The 26,702-nt window shown below is 49.9% G+C and overlaps 1 protein-coding gene across 1 annotated transcript in view; it reads right to left on the bottom strand.

The window, feature by feature from the left end:
* prkg1b (protein kinase cGMP-dependent 1b) overlaps positions 1-26,294 on the bottom strand; it is a 716,840-nt gene extending 690,546 nt beyond the window's left edge. Inside the window, exon 1 of the mRNA XM_059653149.1 lies at positions 26,032-26,294. Within this exon, the coding sequence (XP_059509132.1) occupies positions 26,032-26,294 (263 nt within the window). The remainder of the gene's footprint in view (positions 1-26,031) is intronic.
* Positions 26,295-26,702: the final 408 nt, after the last annotated feature.

Raw genomic sequence — 26,702 nt, 5'->3', positions numbered from 1 at the left:
AGATTTGGGTCTGGGCGTGTTTGGGGGATGTTGGAGATTTGGGTCTGGGTGTGCTCAGGGGGATGTTAGAGGTTTGGGCCTGGCTGTGTTTGTGGTGATGTTGGAGATTTGGTTCTGGGTGCGTTTGGGGGGATGTTTTTGATTTGGGTCTGGGTGTGTTTGAGGCAATGATAGAGATTTGCATCTGGGTGTGCTTGGGGGGATGTTGACGATTTGGGTCTGGGTGTGTTTGTGGGGATGTTCGAGATTTGAGTCTGGCTGTGTTTGTGGTGATGTTGGAGATTTGGTTCTGGGTGCGTTTGGGGGGATGTTTTTGATTTGGGTCTGGGTGTGTTTGAGGCAATGTTAGAGATTTGCATCTGGGTGTGCTTGGGGGGATGTTGACGATTTGGGTCTGGGTGTGTTTGTGGGGATGTTCGAGATTTGAGTCTGGGTGTGTTTGTGGGGATGTTAGAGATTTGGGTCTGGGTGTGTTTGGGGGGATGTTGAAGATTTGGGTCTGGGTGTGTTTGTGTCAAAGTTGGAGATTTCGGTCTGGGCATGTTTGTCGTGATGTTGGTGATTTGTGTCTGGGTGTGCTCGGGGGGGATGTTAGAGATTTGGGTCTGGCTGTGTTTGTGGTGATGTTCGAGATTTGGGTCTGGATGTGTTTGTGGTGATGTTCGAGATTTGGGTCTAGTTGTGTTTGTGGCGATGTTGGACAGTTGGGTCTGGGTGTGTTTGTGGTGATGTTAGAGATTTGGGTCTGGGTGTGTTTGTGGCGATGTTGGACAGTTGGGTCTGGGTGTGTTTGTGGTGATGTTAGCGATTTGGGACTGGGTGTGTTTGTGGTGATGTTAGAGATTTGGGTCTGGGTGTGTTTGTGGCGATGTTGGACATTTGGGTCTGGGTGTGTTTATGGTGATGTTAGCCATTTGGGTCTGGGTGTGTTTGGTGGGATGTTAGAGATTTGGGTGTGGGTGTGTTTGTGGCGATGTTGGACATTTGGGTCTGGGTGTGTTTGTGGCGATGTTGGACAGTTGGGTCTGGGTGTGTTTGTGGTGATGTTAGCGATTTGGGACTGGGTGTGTTCGTGGTGATGTTCGAGATTTGGGTCTGGGTGTATTTGTGGCGATGTTGGACATTTGGGTCTGGGTGTGTTTATGGTGATGTTAGCCATTTGGGTCTGGGTGTGTTTGGTGGGATGTTAGAGATTTGGGTGTGGGTATGATGGTGGCGATGTTGGTGATTCGGGTCTGGGTGTGTTTGTGGTGATTTTAGAGATTTGGGTCTGGGTGTCTTTGGGGGGATGTCTGAGATTTGGGTCTGGGTGTGTTTGTGAAAATGTTGGAGATTTGGATCTGTGTGTGTTTGGGGGGATGTTGGAGATTTGGGTCTGGATGTGTTTGGGGGGATGTTGGAGATTTGGGTCTGGATGTGTTTGGGGGGATGTTGGAGATTTGGGTCTGGATGTGTTTGGGGGGATGTTGGAGATTTGGGTCTGGATGTGTTTGGGGGGATGTTGGAGATTTGGGTCTGGGTGTGTTTGTGGTGATGTTGGCGATTTGGGTCTGGGTCTGTTTGCGGGGATGTTGGAGATTTGGGTCTGGATGTGTTTGTGGTGATGTTCGAGATTTGGGTCTGGGTGTGTTTGTGGCGATGTTGGACATTTGGGTCTGGGTGTGTTTATGGTGATGTTAGCGATTTGGGTCTGGGTGTGTTTGTGGCGATGTTGGTGATTCGGGTCTGGGTGTGTTTGTGGTGATTTTCGAGATTTGGGTCTGGGTGTCTTTGGGGGGATGTCTGAGATTTGGGTCTGGGTGTGTTTGTGACAATGTTGGAGATTTGGATCTGTGTGTGTTTGGGGGGATATTGGAGATTTGGGTCTGGGTGTGATTTGGAGGGATATTGGAGATTTGTGTCTGGGTGTGTTTGGGGGGATGTTAGAGATTTGGGTCTGGGTGTGTTTGGGGGGATGTTGGGGATTTGGGTCTGGGTGTGTTTGCGGTGATGTTGGAGATTTGGGTCTGGTTGTGTTTGTGGCGATGTTGGACAGTTGGGTCTGGGTGTGTTTGTGGTGATGTTAGCGATTTGGGTCTAGGTGTCTTTGGTGGGATGTTCGAGATTTGGGTCTGGGTATGTTTGTGGTGATGTTAGAGATTTGGGTCTGGGTGTGTTTGTGGTGATGTTAGCGATTTGGGTCTGGGTGTGTTTATGGTGATTTTAGCGATTTGGGTCTGGGTGTGTTTGATGGGATGTTAGAGATTTGGGTCTGGGTGTGTTTGATGGGATGTTAGAGATTTGGGTCTGGGTGTGCTTGTGACGATGTTGGTGATTCGGGTCTGGGTGTGTTTGTGCTGATTTTAGATATTTGGGTCTGGGTGTGTTTGGGGGGATGTCTGAGATTTGGGTCTGTGTGTGTTTGCGGTGATGTTGGAGATTTGGGTCTGGGTGTGTTTGGGGGGATGTTGGAGATTTGGGCCTGGATGTGTTTGGGGGGATTTCGGAGATTTGGGTCTGGGTGTGTTTGTGACAATGTTGGAGATTTGGATCTGTGTGTGTTTGGGGTGATGTTGGAGATTTGGGTCTGGGTGTGATTGGGGGGATATTGGAGATTTGTGTCTGGGTTTGTTTGGGGGGATGTTGGCGATTTGGGTCTGGGTGTGTTTGGGTGGATGTTGGAGATTTGGGTCTGGGTGTGTTTGGGGGGATGTTGGAGATTTGGGTCTGTGTGTGTTTGCGGTGATGTTGGATATTTGGGTCTGGGTGTGTTTGGGGGGATGTTGGAGATTTGGGTCTGGATGTGTTTGGGGGGATTTCGGAGATTTGGGTCTGGGTGTGTTTGTGACAATGTTGGAGATTTGGATCTGTGTGTGTTTGGGGGGATATTGGAGATTTGGGTCTGTGTGTGATTGGGGGGATATTGGAGATTTGTGTCTGGGTGTGTTTGGGGGGATGTTAGAGATTTGGGTCTGGGTCTGTTTGTGGTGATGTTGGCGATTTGGGTCTGGGTGTGTTTGGGGGGATGTTGGAGATTTGGGTCTGGGTGTGTTTGGGGGGATGTTGGAGATTTGGGCCTGGGTGTGTTTGAGACAATGTTGGAGATCTGGATCTGTGTGTGTTTGGGGGGATGTTGGAGATTTGGGTCTGGGTGTGATTGGGGGGATATTGGAGATTTGTGTCTGGGTGTGTTTGGGGGGATGTTGGCGATTTGGGTCTGGGTGTGTTTGGGTGGATGTTGGAGATTTGGGTCTGGGTGTGTTTGGGGGGATGTTGGAGATTTGGGTCTGTGTGTGTTTGCGGTGATGTTGGAGATTTGGGTCTGGGTGAGCTCGGGGAGATGTTAGCGATTTGGGTCTGGGTGTGTTTGTGTGATGTTGGAGATTTGGGTCTGGGTGTGATTGGGGGGATATTGGAGATTTGTGTCTGGGTGTGTTTGGGGGGATGTTGGCGATTTGGGTCTGGGTGTGTTTGGGTGGATGTTGGAGATTTGGGTCTGGGTGTGTTTGGGGGGATGTTGGAGATTTGGGTCTGTGTGTGTTTGGGGGGATGTCGGAGATTTGGGTCTGGATGTGTTTGTGACAATGTTGGAGATTTGGATCTGTGTGTGTTTGGGGGGATATTGGAGATTTGCGTCTGGGTGTGATTGGGGGGATATTGGAGATTTCTGTCTGGGTGTGTTTGGAGGTATGTTAGAGATTTGGGTCTGGGTCTGTTTGTGGTGATGTTGGCGATTTGGGTCTGGGTGTGTTTGGGGGGATGTTGGAGATTTGGGTCTGGATGTGTTTGGGGGGATGTTGGAGATTTGGGTCTGGGTGTGTTTGTGGTGATGTTGGCGATTTGGGTCTGGGTCTGTTTGGGGGGATGTTGGAGATTTGGGTCTGGATGTGTTTGTGGTGATGTTCGAGATTTGGGTCTGGGTGTGTTTGTGGCGATGTTGGACATTTGGGTCTGGGTGTGTTTATGGTGATGTTAGCGATTTGGGTCTGGGTGTGTTTGTGGCGATGTTGGTGATTCGGGTCTGGGTGTGTTTGTGGTGATTTTAGAGATTTGGGTCTGGGTGTCTTTGGGGGGATGTCTGAGATTTGGGTCTGGGTGTGTTTGTGACAATGTTGGAGAATTGGATCTGTGTGTGTTTGGGGGGATATTGGAGATTTGGGTCTGGGTGTGATTTGGGGGGATATTGGAGATTTGTGTCTGGGTGTGTTTGGGGGGATGTTAGAGATTTGGGTCTGGGTGTGTTTGGGGGGATGTTGGAGATTTGGGTCTGGGTGTGTTCGCGGTGATGTTGGAGATTTGGGTCTGGTTGTGTTTGTGGCGATGTTGGACAGTTGGGTCTGGCTGTGTTTGTGGTGATGTTAGCGATTTGGGTCTAGGTGTCTTTGTTGGGATGTTCAAGATTTGGGTCTGGGTGTGTTTGTGGTGATGTTAGCGATTTGGGTCTGGGTGTCTTTATGGTGATGTTAGCGATTTGGGTCTGGGTGTGTTTGATGGGATGTCAGAGATTTGGGTCTGGGTGTGTTTGTGGCGATGTTGGTGATTTGGGTCCGGGTGTGTTTGTGGTGATTTTAGAGATTTGGGTCTGGGTGTGTTTGGGGGGATGTCTGAGATTTGGGTCTGGGTGTGTTTGCGACAATATTGGAGATTTGGATCTGGGTCTGTTTGTGGTGATGTTGGCGATTTGGGTCTGGGTGTGTTTGGGGGGATGTTGGAGATTTGGGTCTGGGTGTGTTTGGGGGGATGTTGGAGATTTGGGTCTGGGTGTGTCTGCGGTGATGTTGGAGATATGGGTCTGGGTGAGCTCGGGGAGATGATAGCGATTTGGGTCTGTGTGTCTTGGTGTGATGTTAGAGATTTGGGTCTGGGTGTGTTTGGGGGGATGTTGGAGATTTGGGTCTGGGTGTCTTTGGGGGGATGTCTGAGATTTGTGTCTGCGTGTGTTTGTGACAATGTTGGAGATTTGGATCTGTGTTTGTTTGGGGGGATATTGGAGATTTGGGTCTGGGTGTGATTGGGTGGATATTGGAGATTTGTGTCTGGGTGTGTTTGGAGGTATGTTAGAGATTTGGGTCTGGGTCTGTTTGTGGTGATGTTGGCGATTTGGGTCTGGGTGTGTTTGGGGGGATGTTGGAGATTTGGGTCTGGATGTGTTTGGGGGGATGTTGGAGATTTGGGTCTGGGTGTGTTTGTGGTGATGTTAGAGATTTGGGTCTGGGTGTGTTTGTAGTGATGTTGGCGATTTGGGTCTGGGTCTGTTTGCGGGGATGTTGGAGATTTGGGTCTGGATGTGTTTGTGGTGATGTTCGAGATTTGGGTCTGGGTGTGTTTGTGGCGATGTTGGACATTTGGGTCTGGGTGTGTTTGTGGTGATGTTAGCGATTTGGGTCTGGGTGTGTTTGTGGCGATGTTGGTGATTCGGGTCTGGGTGTGTTTGTGGTGATTTTCGAGATTTGGGTCTGGGTGTCTTTGGGGGGATGTCTGAGATTTGGGTCTGGGTGTGTTTGTGACAATGTTGGAGATTTGGATCTGTGTGTGTTTGGGGGGATATTGGAGATTTGGGTCTGGGTGTGATTTGGAGGGATATTGGAGATTTGTGTCTGGGTGTGTTTGGGGGGATGTTGGAGATTTGGGTCTGGGTGTGTTTGCGGTGATGTTGGAGATTTGGGTCTGGTTGTGTTTGCGGCGATGTTGGACAGTTGGGTCTGGGTGTGTTTGTGGTGATGTTAGCGATTTGGGTCTAGGTGTCTTTGGTGGGATGTTCGAGATTTGGGTCTGGGTATGTTTGTGGTGATGTTAGAGATTTGGGTCTGGTTGTGTTTGTGGCGATGTTGGACAGTTGGGTCTGGGTGTGTTTGTGGTGATGTTAGCGATTTGGGTCTAGGTGTCTTTGGTGGGATGTTCGAGATTTGGGTCTGGGTATGTTTGTGGTGATGTTAGAGATTTGGGTCTGGGTGTGTTTGTGGTGATGTTAGCGATTTGGGTCTGGGTGTGTTTATGGTGATTTTAGCGATTTGGGTCTGGGTGTGTTTGATGGGATGTTAGAGATTTGGGTCTGGGTGTGTTTGTGGCGATGTTGGTGATTCGGGTCCCGGTGTGTTTGTGCTGATTTTAGATATTTGGGTCTGGGTGTGTTTGGGGGGATGTCTGAGATTTGGGTCTGTGTGTGTTTGCGGTGATGTTGGAGATTTGGGTCTGGGTGTGTTTGGGGGGATGTTGGAGATTTGGGCCTGGATGTGTTTGGGGGGATTTCGGAGATTTGGGTCTGGGTGTGTTTGTGACAATGTTGGAGATTTGGATCTGTGTGTGTTTGGGGGGATATTGGAGATTTGGGTCTGGGTGTGATTGGGGGGATATTGGAGATTTGTGTCTGGGTTTGTTTGGGGGGATGTTGGCGATTTGGGTCTGGGTGTGTTTGGGTGGATGTTGGAGATTTGGGTCTGGGTGGGTTTGGGGGGATGTTGGAGATTTGGGTCTGTGTGTGTTTGCGGTGATGTTGGAGATTTGGGTCTGGGTGTGTTTGAGACAATGTTGGAGATCTGGATCTGTGTGTGTTTGGGGGGATGTTGGAGATTTGGGTCTGGGTGTGATTGGGGGGATATTGGAGATTTGTGTCTGGGTGTGTTTGGGTGGATGTTGGAGATTTGGGTCTGGTTGTGTTTGTGGCGATGTTGGACATTTGGGTCTGGGTGTGTTTCTGGTGATGTTAGCGATTTGGGTCTCGGTGTGTTTGGTGGGATGTTAGAGATTTGGGTCTGGTTGTGTTTGTGGCGATGTTGGACATTTGGGTCTGGGTGTGTTTACGGTGATGTTAGCGATTTGGGTCTGGGTGTGTTTGTGGCGATGTTGGTGATTCGGGTCTGGGTGTGTTTGGGGGGATATTGGAGATTTGCGTCTGGGTGTCTTTGGGGGGATGTCTGAGATTTGGGTCTGGGTGTGTTTGTGACAATGTTGGAGATTTGGATCTGTGTGTGTTTTGGGGGATATTGGAGATTTGGGTCTGGGTGTGATTGGGGGGATATTGGAGATTTCTGTCTGGGTGTGTTTGGAGGTATGTTAGAGATTTGGGTCTGGGTCTGTTTGTGGTGATGTTGGCGATTTGGGTCTGGGTGTGTTTGGGGGGATGTTGGAGATTTGGGTCTGGATGTGTTTGGGGGGATGTTGGAGATTTGGGTCTGGGTGTGTTTGTGGTGATGTTAGAGATATGGGTCTGGGTGTGTTTGTAGTGATGTTGGCGATTTGGGTCTGGGTCTGTTTGGGGGGATGTTGGAGATTTGGGTCTGGATGTGTTTGTGGTGATGTTAGAGATTTGGGTCTGGGTGTGTTTGTGGCGACGTTGGACATTTGGGTCTGGGTGTGTTTATGGTGATGTTAGCGATTTGGGTCTGGGTGTGCTTGTGGCGATGTTGGTGATTCGGGTCTGGGTGTGTTTGTGGTGATTTTAGAGATTTGGGTCTGGGTGTCTTTGGGGGGATGTCTGAGATTTGGGTCTGGGTGTGTTTGTGACAATGTTGGAGATTTGGATCTGTGTGTGTTTCGGGGGATATTGGAGATTTGGGTCTGGGTGTGATTGGGGGGATATTGGAGATTTGTGTCTGGGTGTGTTTGGGGGGATGTTAGAGATTTGGGTCTGGGTGTGTTTGTGGTGATGTTGGCGATTTGGGTCTGGGTGTGTTTGGGGGGATGTTGGAGATTTGGGTCTGGGTGTGTTTGGGGGGATGTTGGAGATTTGGGCCTGGGTGTGTTTGAGACAATGTTGGAGATCTGGATCTGTGTGTGTTTGGGGGGATGTTGGAGATTTGTGTCTGGGTGTGTTTGGGGGGATGTTGGCGATTTGGGTCTGGGTGTGTTTGGGTGGATGTTGGAGATTTGGGTCTGGGTGTGTTTGGGGGGATGTTGGAGATTTGGGTCTGTGTGTGTTTGCGGTGAAGTTGGAGATTTGGGTCTGGGTGAGCTCGGGGAGATGTTAGCGATTTGGGTCTGGGTGTGTTTGTGTGATGTTGCAGATTTGGGTCTTGGTGTGCTCGGGGGGATGTTAGAGATTTCGGTCTGGCTGTGTTTGTGGTGATGTTCGAGATTTCGGTCTGGTTGTGTTTGTGGCGATGTTGGACATTTGGGTCTGGGTGTGTTTCTGGTGATGTTAGCGATTTGGGTCTAGGTGTGTTTGGTCGGATGTTAGAGATTTGGGTCTGGTTGTGTTTGTGGCGATGTTGGACATTTGGGTCTGGGTGTGTTTACGGTGATGTTAGCGATTTGGGTCTGGGTGTGTTTGTGGCGATGTTGGTGATTCGGGTCTGGGTGTGTTTGGGGGGATATTGGAGATTTGGGTCTGGGTGTCTTTGGGGGGATGTCTGAGATTTGGGTCTGGGTGTGTTTGTGACAATGTTGGAGATTTGGATCTGTGTGTGTTTTGGGGGATATTGTAGATTTGGGTCTGGGTGTGATTGGGGGGATATTGGAGATTTCTGTCTGGGTGTGTTTGGAGGTATGTTAGAGATTTGGGTCTGGGTCTGTTTGTGGTGATGTTGGCGATTTGGGTCTGGGTGTGTTTGGGGGGATGTTGGAGATTTGGGTCTGGATGTGTTTGGGGGGATGTTGGAGATTTGGGACTGGGTGTGTTTGTGGTGATGTTAGAGATTTGGGTCTGGGTGTGTTTGTAGTGATGTTGGCGATTTGGGTCTGGGTCTGTTTGGGGGGATGTTGGAGATTTGGGTCTGGATGTGTTTGTGGTGATGTTGGAGATTTGGGTCTGGGTGTGTTTGTGGCGATGTTGGCGATTTGGGTCTGGGTCTGTTTGGGGGGATGTTGGAGATTTGGGTCTGGATGTGTTTGTGGTGATGTTCGAGATTTGGGTCTGGGTGTGTTTGTGGCGATGTTGGACATTTGGGTCTGGGTGTGTTTATGGTGATGTTAGCGATTTGGGTCTGGGTGTGTTTGGGGGGATATTGGAGATTTGTGTCTGGGTTTGTTTGGGGGGATGTTGGCGATTTGGGTCTGGGTGTGTTTGGGTGGATGTTGGAGATTTGGGTCTGGGTGTGTTTGGGGGGATGTTGGAGATTTGGGTCTGTGTGTGTTTGCGGTGATGTTGGAGATTTGGGTCTGGGTGTGTTTGGGGGGATGTTGGAGATTTGGGTCTGGATGTGTTTGGGGGGATTTCGGAGATTTGGGTCTGGGTGTGTTTGTGACAATGTTGGAGATTTGGATCTGTGTGTGTTTGGGGGGATATTGGAGATTTGGGTCTGGGTGTGATTGGGGGGATATTGGAGATTTGTGTCTGGGTTTGTTTGGGGGGATGTTGGCGATTTGGGTCTGGGTGTGTTTGGGTGGATGTTGGAGATTTGGGTCTGTGTGTGATTGGGGGGATATTGGAGATTTGTGTCTGGGTGTGTTTGGGGGGATGTTAGAGATTTGGGTCTGGGTCTGTTTGTGGTGATGTTGGCGATTTGGGTCTGGGTGTGTTTGGGGGGATGTTGGAGATTTGGGTCTGGGTGTGTTTGGGGGGATGTTGGAGATTTGGGCCTGGGTGTGTTTGAGACAATGTTGGAGATCTGGATCTGTGTGTGTTTGGGGGGATGTTGGAGATTTGGGTCTGGGTGTGATTGGGGGGATATTGGAGATTTGTGTCTGGGTGTGTTTGGGGGGATGTTGGCGATTTGGGTCTGGGTGTGTTTGGGTGGATGTTGGAGATTTGGGTCTGGGTGTGTTTGGGGGGATGTTGGAGATTTGGGTCTGTGTGTGTTTGCGGTGATGTTGGAGATTTGGGTCTGGGTGAGCTCGGGGAGATGTTAGCGATTTGGGTCTGGGTGTGTTTGTGTGATGTTGGAGATTTGGGTCTGGGTGTGTTTGAGACAATGTTGGAGATCTGGATCTGTGTGTGTTTGGGGGGATGTTGGAGATTTGGGTCTGGGTGTGATTGGGGGGATATTGGAGATTTGTGTCTGGGTGTGTTTGGGGGGATGTTGGCGATTTGGGTCTGGGTGTGTTTGGGTGGATGTTGGAGATTTGGGTCTGGGTGTGTTTGGGGGGATGTTGGAGATTTGGGTCTGTGTGTGTTTGGGGGGATGTCGGAGATTTGGGTCTGGATGTGTTTGTGACAATGTTGGAGATTTGGATCTGTGTGTGTTTGGGGGGATATTGGAGATTTGCGTCTGGGTGTGATTGGGGGGATATTGGAGATTTCTGTCTGGGTGTGTTTGGAGGTATGTTAGAGATTTGGGTCTGGGTCTGTTTGTGGTGATGTTGGCGATTTGGGTCTGGGTGTGTTTGGGGGGATGTTGGAGATTTGGGTCTGGATGTGTTTGTGGTGATGTTGGAGATTTGGGTCTGGGTGTGTTTGTGGCGATGTTGGCGATTTGGGTCTGGGTCTGTTTGGGGGGATGTTGGAGATTTGGGTCTGGATGTGTTTGTGGTGATGTTCGAGATTTGGGTCTGGGTGTGTTTGTGGCGATGTTGGACATTTGGGTCTGGGTGTGTTTATGGTGATGTTAGCGATTTGGGTCTGGGTGTGTTTGGGGGGATATTGGAGATTTGTGTCTGGGTTTGTTTGGGGGGATGTTGGCGATTTGGGTCTGGGTGTGTTTGGGTGGATGTTGGAGATTTGGGTCTGGGTGTGTTTGGGGGGATGTTGGAGATTTGGGTCTGTGTGTGTTTGCGGTGATGTTGGAGATTTGGGTCTGGGTGTGTTTGGGGGGATGTTGGAGATTTGGGTCTGGATGTGTTTGGGGGGATTTCGGAGATTTGGGTCTGGGTGTGTTTGGGGGGATGTTGGAGATTTGGATCTGTGTGTGTTTGGGGGGATATTGGAGATTTGGGTCTGGGTGTGATTGGGGGGATATTGGAGATTTGTGTCTGGGTTTGTTTGGGGGGATGTTGGCGATTTGGGTCTGGGTGTGTTTGGGTGGATGTTGGAGATTTGGGTCTGTGTGTGATTGGGGGGATATTGGAGATTTGTGTCTGGGTGTGTTTGGGGGGATGTTAGAGATTTGGGTCTGGGTCTGTTTGTGGTGATGTTGGCGATTTGGGTCTGGGTGTGTTTGGGTGGATGTTGGAGATTTGGGTCTGGGTGTGTTTGGGGGGATGTTGGAGATTTGGGTCTGTGTGTGTTTGCGGTGATGTTGGAGATTTGGGTCTGGGTGAGCTCGGGGAGATGTTAGCGATTTGGGTCTGGGTGTGTTTGTGTGATGTTGGAGATTTGGGTCTGGGTGTGATTGGGGGGATATTGGAGATTTGTGTCTGGGTGTGTTTGGGGGGATGTTGGCGATTTGGGTCTGGGTGTGTTTGGGTGGATGTTGGAGATTTGGGTCTGGGTGTGTTTGGGGGGATGTTGGAGATTTGGGTCTGTGTGTGTTTGGGGGGATGTCGGAGATTTGGGTCTGGATGTGTTTGTGACAATGTTGGAGATTTGGATCTGTGTGTGTTTGGGGGGATATTGGAGATTTGCGTCTGGGTGTGATTGGGGGGATATTGGAGATTTCTGTCTGGGTGTGTTTGGAGGTATGTTAGAGATTTGGGTCTGGGTCTGTTTGTGGTGATGTTGGCGATTTGGGTCTGGGTTATGTTTGGGGGGATGTTGGAGATTTGGGTCTGGATGTGTTTGGGGGGATGTTGGAGATTTGGGTCTGGGTGTGTTTGTGGTGATGTTGGCGATTTGGGTCTGGGTCTGTTTGGGGGGATGTTGGAGATTTGGGTCTGGATGTGTTTGTGGTGATGTTCGAGATTTGGGTCTGGGTGTGTTTGTGGCGATGTTGGACATTTGGGTCTGGGTGTGTTTATGGTGATGTTAGCGATTTGGGTCTGGGTGTGTTTGTGGCGATGTTGGTGATTCGGGTCTGGGTGTGTTTGTGGTGATTTTAGAGATTTGGGTCTGGGTGTCTTTGGGGGGATGTCTGAGATTTGGGTCTGGGTGTGTTTGTGACAATGTTGGAGAATTGGATCTGTGTGTGTTTGGGGGGATATTGGAGATTTGGGTCTGGGTGTGATTTGGGGGGATATTGGAGATTTGTGTCTGGGTGTGTTTGGGGGGATGTTAGAGATTTGGGTCTGGGTGTGTTTGGGGGGATGTTGGAGATTTGGGTCTGGGTGTGTTCGCGGTGATGTTGGAGATTTGGGTCTGGTTGTGTTTGTGGCGATGTTGGACAGTTGGGTCTGGCTGTGTTTGTGGTGATGTTAGCGATTTGGGTCTAGGTGTCTTTGTTGGGATGTTCAAGATTTGGGTCTGGGTGTGTTTGTGGTGATGTTAGCGATTTGGGTCTGGGTGTCTTTATGGTGATGTTAGCGATTTGGGTCTGGGTGTGTTTGATGGGATGTCAGAGATTTGGGTCTGGGTGTGTTTGTGGCGATGTTGGTGATTTGGGTCCGGGTGTGTTTGTGGTGATTTTAGAGATTTGGGTCTGGGTGTGTTTGGGGGGATGTCTGAGATTTGGGTCTGGGTGTGTTTGCGACAATATTGGAGATTTGGATCTGGGTCTGTTTGTGGTGATGTTGGCGATTTGGGTCTGGGTGTGTTTGGGGGGATGTTGGAGATTTGGGTCTGGGTGTGTTTGGGGGGATGTTGGAGATTTGGGTCTGGGTGTGTTTGCGGTGATGTTGGAGATATGGGTCTGGGTGAGCTCGGGGAGATGATAGCGATTTGGGTCTGTGTGTCTTGGTGTGATGTTAGAGATTTGGGTCTGGGTGTGTTTGGGGGGATGTTGGAGATTTGGGTCTGGGTGTCTTTGGGGGGATGTCTGAGATTTGTGTCTGCGTGTGTTTGTGACAATGTTGGAGATTTGGATCTGTGTTTGTTTGGGGGGATATTGGAGATTTGGGTCTGGGTGTGATTGGGTGGATATTGGAGATTTGTGTCTGGGTGTGTTTGGAGGTATGTTAGAGATTTGGGTCTGGGTCTGTTTGTGGTGATGTTGGCGATTTGGGTCTGGGTGTGTTTGGGGGGATGTTGGAGATTTGGGTCTGGATGTGTTTGGGGGGATGTTGGAGATTTGGGTCTGGGTGTGTTTGTGGTGATGTTAGAGATTTGGGTCTGGGTGTGTTTGTAGTGATGTTGGCGATTTGGGTCTGGGTCTGTTTGCGGGGATGTTGGAGATTTGGGTCTGGATGTGTTTGTGGTGATGTTCGAGATTTGGGTCTGGGTGTGTTTGTGGCGATGTTGGACATTTGGGTCTGGGTGTGTTTGTGGTGATGTTAGCGATTTGGGTCTGGGTGTGTTTGTGGCGATGTTGGTGATTCGGGTCTGGGTGTGTTTGTGGTGATTTTAGAGATTTGGGTCTGGGTGTCTTTGGGGGGATGTCTGAGATTTGGGTCTGGGTGTGTTTGTGACAATGTTGGAGATTTGGATCTGTGTGTGTTTGGGGGGATATTGGAGATTTGGGTCTGGGTGTGATTTGGAGGGATATTGGAGATTTGTGTCTGGGTGTGTTTGGGGGGATGTTGGAGATTTGGGTCTGTGTGTGTTTGCGGTGAAGTTGGAGATTTGGGTCTGGGTGAGCTCGGGGAGATGTTAGCGATTTGGGTCTGGGTGTGTTTGTGTGATGTTGCAGATTTGGGTCTTGGTGTGCTCGGGGGGATGTTAGAGATTTCGGTCTGGCTGTGTTTGTGGTGATGTTCGAGATTTCGGTCTGGTTGTGTTTGTGGCGATGTTGGACATTTGGGTCTGGGTGTGTTTCTGGTGATGTTAGCGATTTGGGTCTAGGTCTGTTTGGTCGGATGTTAGAGATTTGGGTCTGGTTGTGTTTGTGGCGATGTTGGACATTTGGGTCTGGGTGTGTTTACGGTGATGTTAGCGATTTGGGTCTGGGTGTGTTTGTGGCGATGTTGGTGATTCGGGTCTGGGTGTGTTTGGGGGGATATTGGAGATTTGGGTCTGGGTGTCTTTGGGGGGATGTCTGAGATTTGGGTCTGGGTGTGTTTGTGACAATGTTGGAGATTTGGATCTGTGTGTGTTTTGGGGGATATTGTAGATTTGGGTCTGGGTGTGATTGGGGGGATATTGGAGATTTCTGTCTGGGTGTGTTTGGAGGTATGTTAGAGATTTGGGTCTGGGTCTGTTTGTGGTGATGTTGGCGATTTGGGTCTGGGTGTGTTTGGGGGGATGTTGGAGATTTGGGTCTGGATGTGTTTGGGGGGATGTTGGAGATTTGGGACTGGGTGTGTTTGTGGTGATGTTAGAGATTTGGGTCTGGGTGTGTTTGTAGTGATGTTGGCGATTTGGGTCTGGGTCTGTTTGGGGGGATGTTGGAGATTTGGGTCTGGATGTGTTTGTGGTGATGTTGGAGATTTGGGTCTGGGTGTGTTTGTGGCGATGTTGGCGATTTGGGTCTGGGTCTGTTTGGGGGGATGTTGGAGATTTGGGTCTGGATGTGTTTGTGGTGATGTTCGAGATTTGGGTCTGGGTGTGTTTGTGGCGATGTTGGACATTTGGGTCTGGGTGTGTTTATGGTGATGTTAGCGATTTGGGTCTGGGTGTGTTTGTGGCGATGTTGGTGATTCGGGTCTGGGTGTGTTTGTGGTGATTTTAGAGATTTGGGTCTGGGTGTCTTTGGGGGGATGTCTGAGATTTGGGTCTGGGTGTGTTTGTGACAATGTTGGAGATTTGGATCTGTGTGTGTTTGGGGGGATATTGGAGATTTGGGTCTGGGTGTGATTTGGGGGGATATTGGAGATTTGGGTCTGGGTGTGTTTGGGGGGATGTTGGAGATTTGGGTCTGGATGTGTTTGGGAGGATGTTGGAGATTTGGGTCTGGGTGTGTTTGCGGTGATGTTGGAGATTTGGGTCTGGGTGAGCTCGGGGAGATGTTAGCGATTTGGGTCTGGGTGTCTTGGTGTGATGTTAGAGATTTGGGTCTGGGTGTGTTTGGGGGGATGTCTGAGATTTGGGTTTGGGTGTGTTTGTGACAATGTTAGAGATTTGTGTCTGGGTCTGTTTGTGGTGATGTTGGCGATTTGGGTCTGGGTGTGTTTGCGGGGATGTTGGAGATTTGGGTCTGGGTGTGTTTGGGGGGATGTTGGAGATTTGGGACTGGGTGTGTTTGCAGTGATGTTGGTGATTTGGGTCTGGGTGAGCTCGGGGAGATGCTAGCGATTTGGGTCTGGGTGTCTTGGTGTGATGTTGGAGATTTGGGTCTGGGTGTGTTTGTGACAATGTTGGAGATTTGGATCTGTGTGTGTTTGGGGGGATGTTGGCGATTTGGGTCTGGGTGTGTATGGGTGGATGTTGGAGATTTGGGTCTGGGTGTGTTTGGGGGCATGTTGGAGATTTGGGTATGTGTGTGTTTGCGGTGATGTTGGAGATTTGGGTATGTGTGTGTTTGCGGTGATGTTGGAGATTTGGGTCTGGGCGAGCTCGGGGAGATGTTAGCGATTTGGGTCTGGGTGTGTTTGTGTGATGTTGGAGATTTGGGTCTTGGTGTGCTCGGGGGGATGTTAGAGATTTGGGTCCGGCTGTGTTTGTGGTGATGTTGGAGATTTGGGTCTGGGCGCGTTTCGGGGGATGTAGACGATTTGGGTCTGGGTGTGTTTGTGGTGATGTTGGAGATTTGGGTCTGGGTGTGTTTGTGGGGATGTTAGAGATTTGGGTCTGGGTGTGTTTGGGGGGCTGTTGGAGATTTGGGTCTGGGTGTTTTTTTGGGTATGTTGGTGATTTGCGTCTGGCTGTGTTTCGGGTGATGTTGAAGAATTGGGTCTGGGTGTGTTTTTGTCAAAGTTGTAGATTTTGGTCTGGGCATGTTTGTCGTGATGTTGGTGATTTGTGTCTGGGTGTGCTCGGGGGGTGTTAGAGATTTTGGTCTGGTTGTGTTTGTGGTGATGTTCGAGATTTGGGTCTGGTTGTGTTTGTGGCGATGTTGGACAGTTGGGTCTGGGTGTGTTTGTGGTGATATTAGCGATTTGGGTCTAGGTGTCTTTGGTGGGATGTTAGAGATTTGGGACTGGGTGTGTTCGTGGTGATGTTAGAGATTTGGGTCTGGGTGTATTTGTGGCGATGTTGGACATTTGGGTCTGGGTGTGTTTATGGTGATGTTAGCGATTTGGGTCTGGGTGTGTTTGGTGGGATGTTAGAGATTTGGGTGTGGGTGTGTTTGTGGCGATGTTGGTGATTTGGGTCTGGGTGTGTTTGTGGTGATTTTAGAGATTTGGGTCTGGGTGTCTTTGGGGGGATGGCTGAGATTTGGGTCTGGGTGTGTTTGTGACAATGTTGGAGATTTGGATCTGTGTGTGTTTGGGGGGATATTGGAGATTTGGGTCTGGGTGTGATTGGGGGGATATTGGAGATTTGTGTCTGGGTGTGTTTGGGGGAATGTTAGAGATTTGGGTCTGGGTCTGTTTGTGGTGATGTTGGCGATTTGGGTCTGGGTGTGTTTGGGGGGATGTTGGACAGTTGGGTCTGGGTGTGTTTGTGGTGATGTTAGCGATTTGGGTCTAGGTGTGTTTGGTGGGATGTTCGAGATTTGAGTCTGGGTGTGTTTGTGGTGATGTTAGAGATTTGTGTCTGGGTGTGTTTGTGGCGATGTTGGTGATTTGGGTCTGGGTGTGTTTGGGGGGATGTTGGAGATTTGGGTCTGGGTGTGTTTGCGGTGATGTTGGATATTTGGGTCTGGGTGAGCTCGGGGAGATGTTAGCGATTTGGGTCTGGGTGTCTTGGTGTGATGTTAGAGATTTGGGTCTGGGTGTGTTTGGGGGGATTTTGGAGATTTGGATCTGTGTGTGTTTCAGGGGATGTTGGAGATTTGGGTCTGGGTGTGATTGGCGGGATATTGGAGATTTGTGTCTGGGTGTGTTTGGGGGGATGTTGGAGATTTGGGTCTGGGTGTGTATGGGGGGATGTTGGAGATTTGGGTATGTGTGTGTTTGCGGTGATGTTAGAGATTTGGGTCTGGGTGTGTTTGTGGGGATGTTAGAGATTTGGGTCTGGGTGTGTTTGGGGGTATGTTGGTGATTTGTGTCCTGGTGTGTTTCAGGGGATGTTGAAGATTTGGGTCTGGGTGTGTTTGTGTCAAAGTTGGAGATTTCGGTCTGGGCATGTTTGTCATGATGTTGGTGTTTTTAGTCTGGGTGTGTTTGGGGGGATGTTGGAGATTTGGGTCTGGGAGTGTTTTTGGTGATGTTAGAGATTTGTGTCTGGGTGTGTTTGTGGCGATGTTGGACATTTGGTTCTGGGTGTGTTTGTGGTGATGTTGGACATCTGGGTCTGGGTCTGTTTGTGGTGATGTTCGAGATTTGGGTCTGGGTGTGTTTGTGGCGATGTTGGACATTTGGGTCTGGGTGTGTTTGTGGCGATGTTGGAGATTTGGGTCTGGGTGTGTTTGGGGGGATGTTTGAGATTTGGGTCTCGGTCTGTTTGTGACAATGTTGGAGAATTGGGTCTGGGTGTACTCAGGGGGATGTTTGTGATTTGGTTCTGGGTGTGTTTGTGGCGATGTTGGAGATTTGGGTCAGGGTCTGTTTGGGGGGATGTTAGAGATTTGGGTCTGTGTGTGTTCGGCGGGGTGTTGGAGATTTGGGTCTCGGTCTGTTTGTGACAATGTTGGAGATTTGGGTCTGGGTGTGTTTGTGGCATTGTTGGAGGTTTGGGTCTGGGTGTGTTTGGGGGGATGTTATAGATTTGTGTCTAGGTGTGTTTGGTGGGATGTTGGAGATTTGGGTCTGGGTGTGTTTGGGGGGATGTTAGAGATTTGGGTCTGGCTGAGCTCGGGGGTATGTTGGAGATTTGGGTCTGGGTGTGTTTTTGGTGATGTTAGAGATTTGGGTCATGCTGTGTTTGGTTGAATGTTGGAGATTTGGGTCTGGGTCTGTTTGAGGCGATGTTGGAGATTTGGGTCTGGGTGTGTTTGGGGGGATGTTGGAGGTTTCGGTCCTGGTGAGCTCGGGGGGATGTTGAAGATTTGGGTCTGGGTGTGTTTGTGGTGATGTTGCAGATTTGGGTCTGGCTGTGTTTGGGGGGATGTTATAGATTTGTGTCTCGGTGTGTTTGGTGGAATGTTGGAGATTTGGGTCTGGGTGTGTTTGTGGCGATGTTGGAGATTTGGGTCTGGCTGTGTTTGGGGGGATGTTATAGATTTGTGTCTCGGTGTGTTTGGTGGGATGTTGGAGATTTGGGTCTGGGTGTGTTTGTGGCGATGTTGGAGATTTGGGTCTGGGTGTTTTTGTGGGGATATTGGAAATTTAGGTCTGGGTTTGTTTGTGGCGATGTTGGAGATTTGGGTCTGGGTCTGTTTGTGGTGATGTTGGAGATTTGTGTCTGGGTGTGTTTGTGGTGATGTTAGAGATTTGGTTCTGGGTGTTTTTGGGGGGATGTTGGAGATTTGGGTCTGGGTGTGTTCGGGGGGATGTTTGAGATTTGGGTCTCGGCCTGTTTGTGACAAAGTTGGAGATTTGGGTCTGGGTGTGTTTGTGGCGATGTTGGACATTTGGTTCTGGGTGTGTTTGTGGTGATGTTAGACATTTGGGTCTGGGTGTTTTTGGGGTGATGTTGGAAATTTAGGTCTGGGTTTGTTTGTGGCGATGTTGGAGATTTGGGTCTGGGTGTGTTTGTGGCGATGTTGGACATTTGGGTCTGGTTGTGTTTGTGGTGATGTTAGAGATTTGGGTCTGGGTGTTTTTGGGGGCATGTTGGAGATTTGGGTCTCGGTCTGTTTGTGACAATGTTAGAGAATTGGGTCTGGGTGTACTCGGGGGGATGTTTGTGATTTGGTTCTGGGTGTGTTTGTGGTGATGTTCGAGATTTGGGTCTGGGTGTTTTTGGGGGGATGTTGGCCATTTGGATCTGTGTGTGTTTGGGGAGATGTTTGAGTTTTGGGTCTGGGTGTGTTTGTGGCGATGTTGGACATTTGGGTCGGGGTGTGTTTGTGGTGATGTTCGAGATTTGGGTCTGGGTGTTTTTGGGGGGATGTTGGAAATTTATGTCTGGGTGTGTTTGTGGCGCTGTTGGAGATTTGGGTCTGGGTGTGTTTGTGGCGATGTTGGAGATTTGGGTCTGGGTGTGTTTGGGGGGATGTTATAGATTTGGGTCTGGGTGTCGTTGGGGGGATGTTGGAGATTTGGGTCTGGGTGTGTTTGTGGCGATGTTTGAGATTTGTGTCTGGGTGTGTTTGGGGGGATGTTAGAGATTTGGGTCTGGCTGAGCTCGGGGGTTTGTTGGAGATTTGGGTCTGGGTGTGTTTTTGGTGATGTTAGAGATTTGGGTCATGCTGTGTTTGGTTGAATGTTGGAGATTTGGGTCTGGGTCTGTTTGAGGCGATGTTGGAGATTTGGGTCTGGGTGTGTTTGTGACAATGTTGGAGATTTGGGTCTGGGTGTGTTTGGGGGGATGTTGGAGGTTTTGGTCCTGGTGAGCTCGGGGGGATGTTGAAGATTTGGGTCTGGGTGTGTTTGTGGTGATGTTGGAGATTTGGGTCTGGCTGTGTTTGAGGGGATGATCGAGATTTGTGTCTGGGTGTGTTTGGGGGGATGTTGGCGATTTTGATCTGGGTGTGTTTGGGGAGATTTTAGAGTTTTGGGTCTGGGTCTGTTTGTGGTGATGTTGGAGATTTGGGTCTGGGTGTGTTTGTGACAATGTTGGAGATTTGGGTCTGGGTGTGTTTGTGGTGATGTTGGAGATTTGGGTCTGGCTGTGTTTGGGGGGATGATAGAGATTTGTGTCTGCGTGTGTTTGGCGGGATGTTGGCGATTTGGATCTGGGTGTGTTTGGGGAGATGTTACAGATTCGTGTCCGGCTGTGTTTGCGGGTATGATCGTGATTTGGGTCTGGATGTGTTTAGGGGGTGTTGGCGATTTGGGTCTGGGTCTGTTTGGGGGTATGTTAGAGATTTGTGTCTGGGTGAGCTCGGGGGGATGTTGGAGATTTTGGTCTGGGTGTGTTTTTGGCGATGTTGGTGAATTGGGTCTGGGTGTGTTTGTGGTGATGTTAGAGATTAGGGCCTGGGTGTCATTGGGGGGATGTTGGAGATTTGGGTCTGGGTGTGTTTGGGGGGATTGTGCAGATTTGGGTCTGGGTGTGTTTGTGACAATGTTGCAGATTAGGGTCTGGGTGTGCTCGAGGCGATGTTAGGGATTTGGGTCTGGGTGAGTTTGTGGTGATTGTGGAGATTTGGGTCTGGGTGTGTTTCGGGGGATGTTTGAGATTTGGGTCTGGGTGATCTCGGAGGGATGTTGGAGATTTGGGTCTGGGTGCGTTTCGGGGGATGTTTTTGATTTGGGTCTGGGTGTGTTTGAGGCAGTGTCAGAGATTTGCGTCTGGGTGTGATTGGGGGGATGTTGACGATTTGGGTCTGGGTGTGTTTGTGGTGATGTTAGAGATTTGAGTTTGGGTGTGTTTGTGGTGATGTTAGAGACTTTGGTCTGGGTGTGTTTGGGGGGCTGTTGGCGATTTGGGTCTGGGTGTGTTTGTGGCGATGTTAGAGATTTGGTTCTGGGTGTGTTTGTGGTGATGTTAGACATTTGGGTCTGGGTGTTTTTGAGGTGATGTTGGAAATTTAGGTCTGGGTTTGTTTGTGGCGATGTTGGAGATTTGGGTCTGGGTGAGTTTGTGGCGATGTTGGACATTTGGGTCTGGGTCTGTTTGTGGTGATGTTCGAGATTTGGGTCTCGGTCTGTTTGTGACAATGTTGGAGATTTGGGTCTGGGTGTGTTTGTGGTGATGTTAGAGATTTGGGTCTTGGTGTGTTTGCGGGGTTGTTAGAGATTTGGTTCTGGGTGTGTTTGTGGCATTGTTGGAGGTTTGGGTCTGGGTGTGTTTGGGGGGATGTTATAGATTTGTGTCTAGGTGTGTTTGGTGGGATGTTGGAGATTTGGGTCTGGGTGTGTTTGTGGCGATGTTCGAGATTTGTGTCTGGGTGTGTTTGGGGGGATGTTAGAGACTTGGGTCTGGCTGAGCTCGGGGGTATGTTGGAGATTTGGGTCTGGGTGTGTTTTTGGTGATGTTAGAGATTTGGGTCATGCTGTGTTTGGTTGAATGTTGGAGATTTGGGTCTGGGTCTGTTTGAGGCGATGTTGGAGATTTGGGTCTGGGTGTGTTTGTGACAATGTTGGAGATTTGGGTCTGGGTGTGTTTGGGGGGATGTTGGAGGTTTTGGTCCTGGTGAGCTCGGGGGGATGTTGAAGATTTGGGTCTGGGTGTGTTTGTGGTGATGTTGGAGATTTGGGTCTGGGTGTGTTTGTGGCGATGTTGGAGATTTGGGTCTGGGAGTGTTTGGGGGGATGTTATAGATTTGGGTCTGGGTGTCGTTGGGGGGATGTTGGAGATTTGGGTCTGGGTGTGTTTGTGGCGATGTTTGAGATTTGTGTCTGGGTGTGTTTGGGGGGATGTTAGAGATTTGGGTCTGGCTGAGCTCGGGGGTTTGTTGGAGATTTGGGTCTGGGTGTGTTTTTGGTGATGTTAGAGATTTGGGTCATGCTGTGTTTGGGGGGATGATAGAGATTTGTGTCTGGGTGTGTTTGGCGGGATGTTGGCGATTTGGATCTGGGTGTGTTTGGGGAGATGTTACAGATTAGTGTCCGGCTGTGTTTGCGGGTATGATAGAGATTTGGGTCTGGATGTGTTTAGGGGGTGTTGGCGATTTGGGTCTGGGTGTGTTTGGGGGTATGTTAGAGATTTGTGTCTGGGTGAGCTCGGGGGGATGTTGGAGATTTTGGTCTGGGTGTGTTTTTGGCGATGTTGGTGAATTGGGTCTGGGTGTGTTTGTGGTGATGTTAGAGATTAGGGCCTGGGTGTCGTTGGGGGGAGGTTGGAGATTTGGGTCTGGGTGTGTTTGGGGGGATTTTGCAGATTTGGGTCTGGGTGTGTTTGTGACAATGTTGCAGATTAGGGTCTGGGTGTGCTCGAGGCGATGTTAGGGATTTGGGTCTGGGTGAGTTTGTGGTGATTGTGGAGATTTGGGTCTGGGTGTGTTTCGGGGGATGTTTGAGATTTGGGTCTGGGTGATCTCGGAGGGATGTTGGAGATTTGGGTCTGGGTGTGTTTCGGGGGATGTTTGAGATTTGGGTCTGGGTGATCTCGGAGGGATGTTGGAGATTTGGGTCTGGGTGCGTTTCGGGGGATGTTTTTGATTTGGGTCTGGGTGTGTTTGACGCAGTGTCAGAGATTTGCGTCTGGGTGTGATTGGGGGGATGTTGACGATTTGGGTGTGTGGGTGTTTGTGGTGATGTTAGAGATTTGAGTTTGGGTGTGTTTGTGGGGATGTTAGAGATTTTGGTCTGGGTGTGTTTGGGGGGCTGTTGGCGATTTGGGTCTGGGTGTGTTTGTGGGATGTTAGAGATTTGGGTCTGGGTGTTTTTGGGGGTATGTTGGTGATTTGTGTCTGGGTGTGTTTCGGGGGATGTTGAAGATTTGGGTCTAGGTGTGTTTGTGTCAAAGTTGGAGATTTCATTCTGGGCATGTTTGTCGTGATGTTGGTGTTTTGTGTCTGGATGTGTTTGTGGCGATCTTGGAGATTTGGGTCTGGGTGTGTTTGTGGAGATGTTAGAGATTTGGGTCTGGGTGTTTTTGTGGGGATGTTGGAAATTTAGGTCTGGGTTTGTTTGTGGCGATGTTGGAGATTTGGGTCTGGGTCTGTTTGTGGTGATGTTGGAGATTTGTGTCTGGGTCTGTTTGTGGTGATGTTGGAGATTTGGGTCTGGGTGTGTTTGTGGTGATGTTAGAGATTTGGTTCTGGGTGTTTTTGTGGGGATGTTGGAGATTTGGGTCTGGGTGTGTTCGGGGGGATGTTTGAGATTTGGGTCTCGGCCTGTTTGTGACAAAGTTGGAGATTTAGGTCTGGGTGTACTTGGGGGGATGTTCGAGATTTGGTTCTGGGTGTGTTTGTGGTGATGTTGGAGATTTGGGTCTGTGTCTGTTTGGGGGGATGTTAGAGATTTGGGTCTGGGTGTGTTTGGGGGGATGTTATAGACTTCTGTCTCGGTGTGTTTGGTGGGATGTTGGAGATTTGTGTCTGGGGGATGTTAGAGATTTGGGTCTGGCTGTGTTTATGGCGATGTTTGAGATTTGTGTCTGGGTGTGTTTGGGAGGATGTTAGAGATTTGGGTCTGGCTGAGCTTGGGGGTATGTTGAAGATTTGGGTCTGGATGTGTTTTTGGTGATGTTAGAGATTTGGGTAATGGTGTGTTTGGTTGAATGTTGGAGATTTGGGTCTGGGTGTGTTTGGGGGGATGTTGGAGGTTTTGGTCCAGGTGAGCTCGGGGGGATGTTGAAGATTTGGGTCTGGGTGTGTTTGTGGTGATGTTGGAGATTTGGGTCTGGGTGTGTTTGGGGGATGTTGGAGATTTGGGTCTGGGTGCGTTTTTGGGGGCTGTTGTAGATTTTTGTCTGGGTGTGTTTGGGGGATGTTAGAGATTTGGGTCTGGGTGTGTTTGGGGGGAATGATAGAGGTTTGTGTCTGGGTGTACTTGGGGGGATGTTGACGATTTGGATCTGGGTGTGTTTGGGGAGATGTTAGAGATTAGTGTCCGGCTGTGTTTGGGGGTATGATAGAGATTTGGGTCTGGATGTGTTTGGGGGGATGTTGGCGATTTGGGTCTGGGTGTGTTTGGGGGGATGTTAGAGATTTGTGTCTGGGTGAGCTCGGCGGGATGTTGGAGATTTGGGTCTGTGTGTGCTTGTGGCGATGTTGGAGATTTGGGTCTGGGTGTGTTTGTGGTGATGTTAGAGATTTGGGTCTGGGTCTGCTTGGGAGGATGTTGGAGATTTGGCTTTTTGTTCTTTGGAGGAATGTTGGAGATTTGGGTCTGGCTGTGTTTGTGGCAATGGTGGAGATTTGGGTCTGGGTGCGCTTGGAGGGTTGTTGGAGATTTGTGTCTGGGTGTGTTTGTGGTGATGTTGGAGATTTGGGTCTGGGTCTGTTTGGGGGGATGTTGGAGATTTGGGTCTGGGTGTGTTTGGGGGATGTTGGAGATTTGGGTCTGGGTGTGTTTGGGGGGATGTTAGAGATTTGGGTCTGGGTGTGTTTGGGAGGATGTTAGAGATTTGGTTCTGGGTGTGTTTGTGGTGATGTTCGAGATTTGGATCTGGGCGTGTTTGGGGGGATGTTGGAGATTTCAGTCTGGTTGTGTTTGTGGCGATGTTGGATATTTGGGTCTGGGTGTGTTTGTGTTGATGTTAGAGTTTTGGGTCTGGGTGTGCTTGGGGCGATGTTGGAGATTTGGGTCTGGGTGTGTTTGGGGGCATGTTGGAGATTTGGATCTGGGTCTGTTTGTGGGGAATGTTGGAGTTTTGGGGCTGTGTGTGTTTTCGGGCAGTCTTGCAGATTTTGGTGAATTTGATGACTTGGCTCTTGGTGTGTTTGGGGTGATGTTGAAGATTTGGTTCTCGCTGTAACTGGGGATTGTAGTACTCTTGGAGATTTCTATGCGAAAGTTGTTCATTTTCCCCTGCCCCTTGTCTGTACCCTCTGCAAAAAAAACCAGATGAATGACATCAGTGTCTCAGACCTGACCTGTGGATGGCGCGATCAAAGTTTTTACTTGACTGTCTGCAACAGTCTCTCTCATTCCGGGAAAGGCTATTATTTTCCAATGGACCCATCAATTATTTACCAGCAGTTTTAGCAACAGCCGTTGCGCCCGGAAGCATCGCATCTGCAGCTGAACTCCGGCGCAAGCTGCTTTCTGGTCGCAGTGGGATTTGAGTGTTCTCGTCCAGCTGTCCGACAGTGCCGACAGGGTTCAGTGCTTTCCTGACAATCCCCGGAGCCTCGCCGAGTCCCGCAAAACAAGTCCCATTAGGGCGGCGCCTGTCATCCCCTGCTCCAGCCTCCCACCAACTCAATAATCACCCAGAAATTGCAAGTGATTCCAAACTCTCAATCCACAGCTGAACAGAGACCGAGCCTGGATCCGCCCAGATCATGGATAAATCACCCGGCGTGTCAATTTCAGCTAGTGACCCATTAAAGTTGCCTCAACTCGTTCGTTTCGGTCATTGTATCCTACACAATGAAAACGTTACACGTTGTGAAGGGGAAGTAAAGTTTTCGCAGCGTTGTGAACCTTACAGTGAAACTAGAGTTGAGAGATACTCAGATTTCTGAAGGGTGTGAGTGATTGGATTTTTATTAAGCGGGTGGGCAGCAAGATCCCACCGCAGTGAATCGACAGGCCGGCACATTGACAATGTATTGGACAGTCCTGGCTAGCTGCATCCCAATATCATCTCGGATCTAGCATCCGCAAAGGCTGCAGAGCGAGAGCGTGATGTCTGATGGCCAGGGTGTGTCATAACTTACTCTCTTTTCAACTACAGGCAGTGATGACTGAAGCCATTTCCTCTCCGTGAGGTACAGGCAGTCGCTCAGACCCCAAAGCAAAACTGGCGAACTGTAAACGCTCCACTATTATTGAGTCGGGATCAGAAAGTAGACAGTCAGATAACGGGATGGCAGCGCCCAATTCGCCGACCTTTCACAAGTGTCCTGCTTCCACAAATCAGGCCACATCTTCCCTGTTTCTGGTCTGGCTTATTTTGCGTGAACTAATTATTCGCGGAGTATCTCCGGAGACAGGTGCATCAAAAACAAACAGACTTTCGTATCCGCGCCTTGCTAGCACTGGGGAATACACAAAGTGTGAGCACAGCAAAATTCAACAGCTCTAAAACTCCACACTCGGGACAAAGATGCTCCTAAAAACACGCAGCCCTAAAAAAAAACCAGCTAAAACTGAGTCCTCGAGATCTGTAAAAGAGCTAGGCAGTTCCCTTAAGACGGGGCTCCCCGACTGAAATGGTCACAAACGGAGACAGAAAGAGAAAGAGAGAAGCAGAGAGACAGTGAGACAGAGAGAGACACACAGTGAGAGACAGAGAGAGAGACGCACAGAGATACAGAGAAAGAGAGAGACAGAATGAGACAGAGAAAAAGTGAGACGGAGACGGAGAGAAAATGACAGAGTGAGAGACACACAGGTAGAGAGAGACAGAATGAGACAGAGTGGGAGACAGACACAGACAGAGAGTGAGACACAGACAGAATGAGAGACAGAGACACAGACAGTGAGAGACAGAGACAGACAGTGAGAGACAGAGACAGACAGTGAGAGACAGCGAGAGAGAGATATTGGGGGCGTGCTGCTGCTGACCTTTCTGATTTGGCGTATCTCCTGAAGGACTGGCGAGTAAGATCCTGAAAGGACCGGTAGGTCTGGGGTTCCGCCGAGATACCCTGTGCCCTCCTGGTCCTGGGCGCCATCTGGGTTCTGGGCAAGACCGACTGGCATTTGTGTAACTTTCTTCTCAGCTCCTGGATCTCCTCGTCCTTTTCGAGCAGCCGGGACTCCAGCTCCCGGATCCGGCTGTCCTTCAGAATCAGAACGGCAGCGAAATCCTTCTCCAGGTCCCCCATCTCCCAGAGCCTGCCGGGGACGGCACTGGGGCTACTCCAAAGCACACAACAACGAGAGACCTGTCAGTGGAAACGCCAGCCCTGATGCCAGTGGAGCGTGCCTTCCCTGGGAGAGCAGGAAGCTGGCTTCTCTCTGGTTGGAGTCAATGCAGTGTGTATTGCTGTTAGTGCTGAGCCAGACCTCCTCCTGGGAGCCGGAGATTATCTTTCATTCAGAAACCAATGAGGGGGCTCCTCGTCCGCCAGATCAGAGCCCTTCCATCGGACCTTCCCTCCGCCAGGGAGACTGGCACAGGGCGATGGTCCCGGTCACTGATCGTCCTTCAAGCTCTGGTTTCTTCGAATAGCAGCAATTCCCCCATGTGACCGGCCAGGCGGGTGCGCTGCTCCGATCCACACTCAGCAGCT

Source organism: Stegostoma tigrinum, chromosome 20 (assembly GCF_030684315.1).
Source record: "Stegostoma tigrinum isolate sSteTig4 chromosome 20, sSteTig4.hap1, whole genome shotgun sequence".
NCBI classification, from domain to species: domain Eukaryota; kingdom Metazoa; phylum Chordata; class Chondrichthyes; order Orectolobiformes; family Stegostomatidae; genus Stegostoma; species Stegostoma tigrinum.
This window is presented reverse-complemented; position numbering and strand designations above follow the sequence as displayed.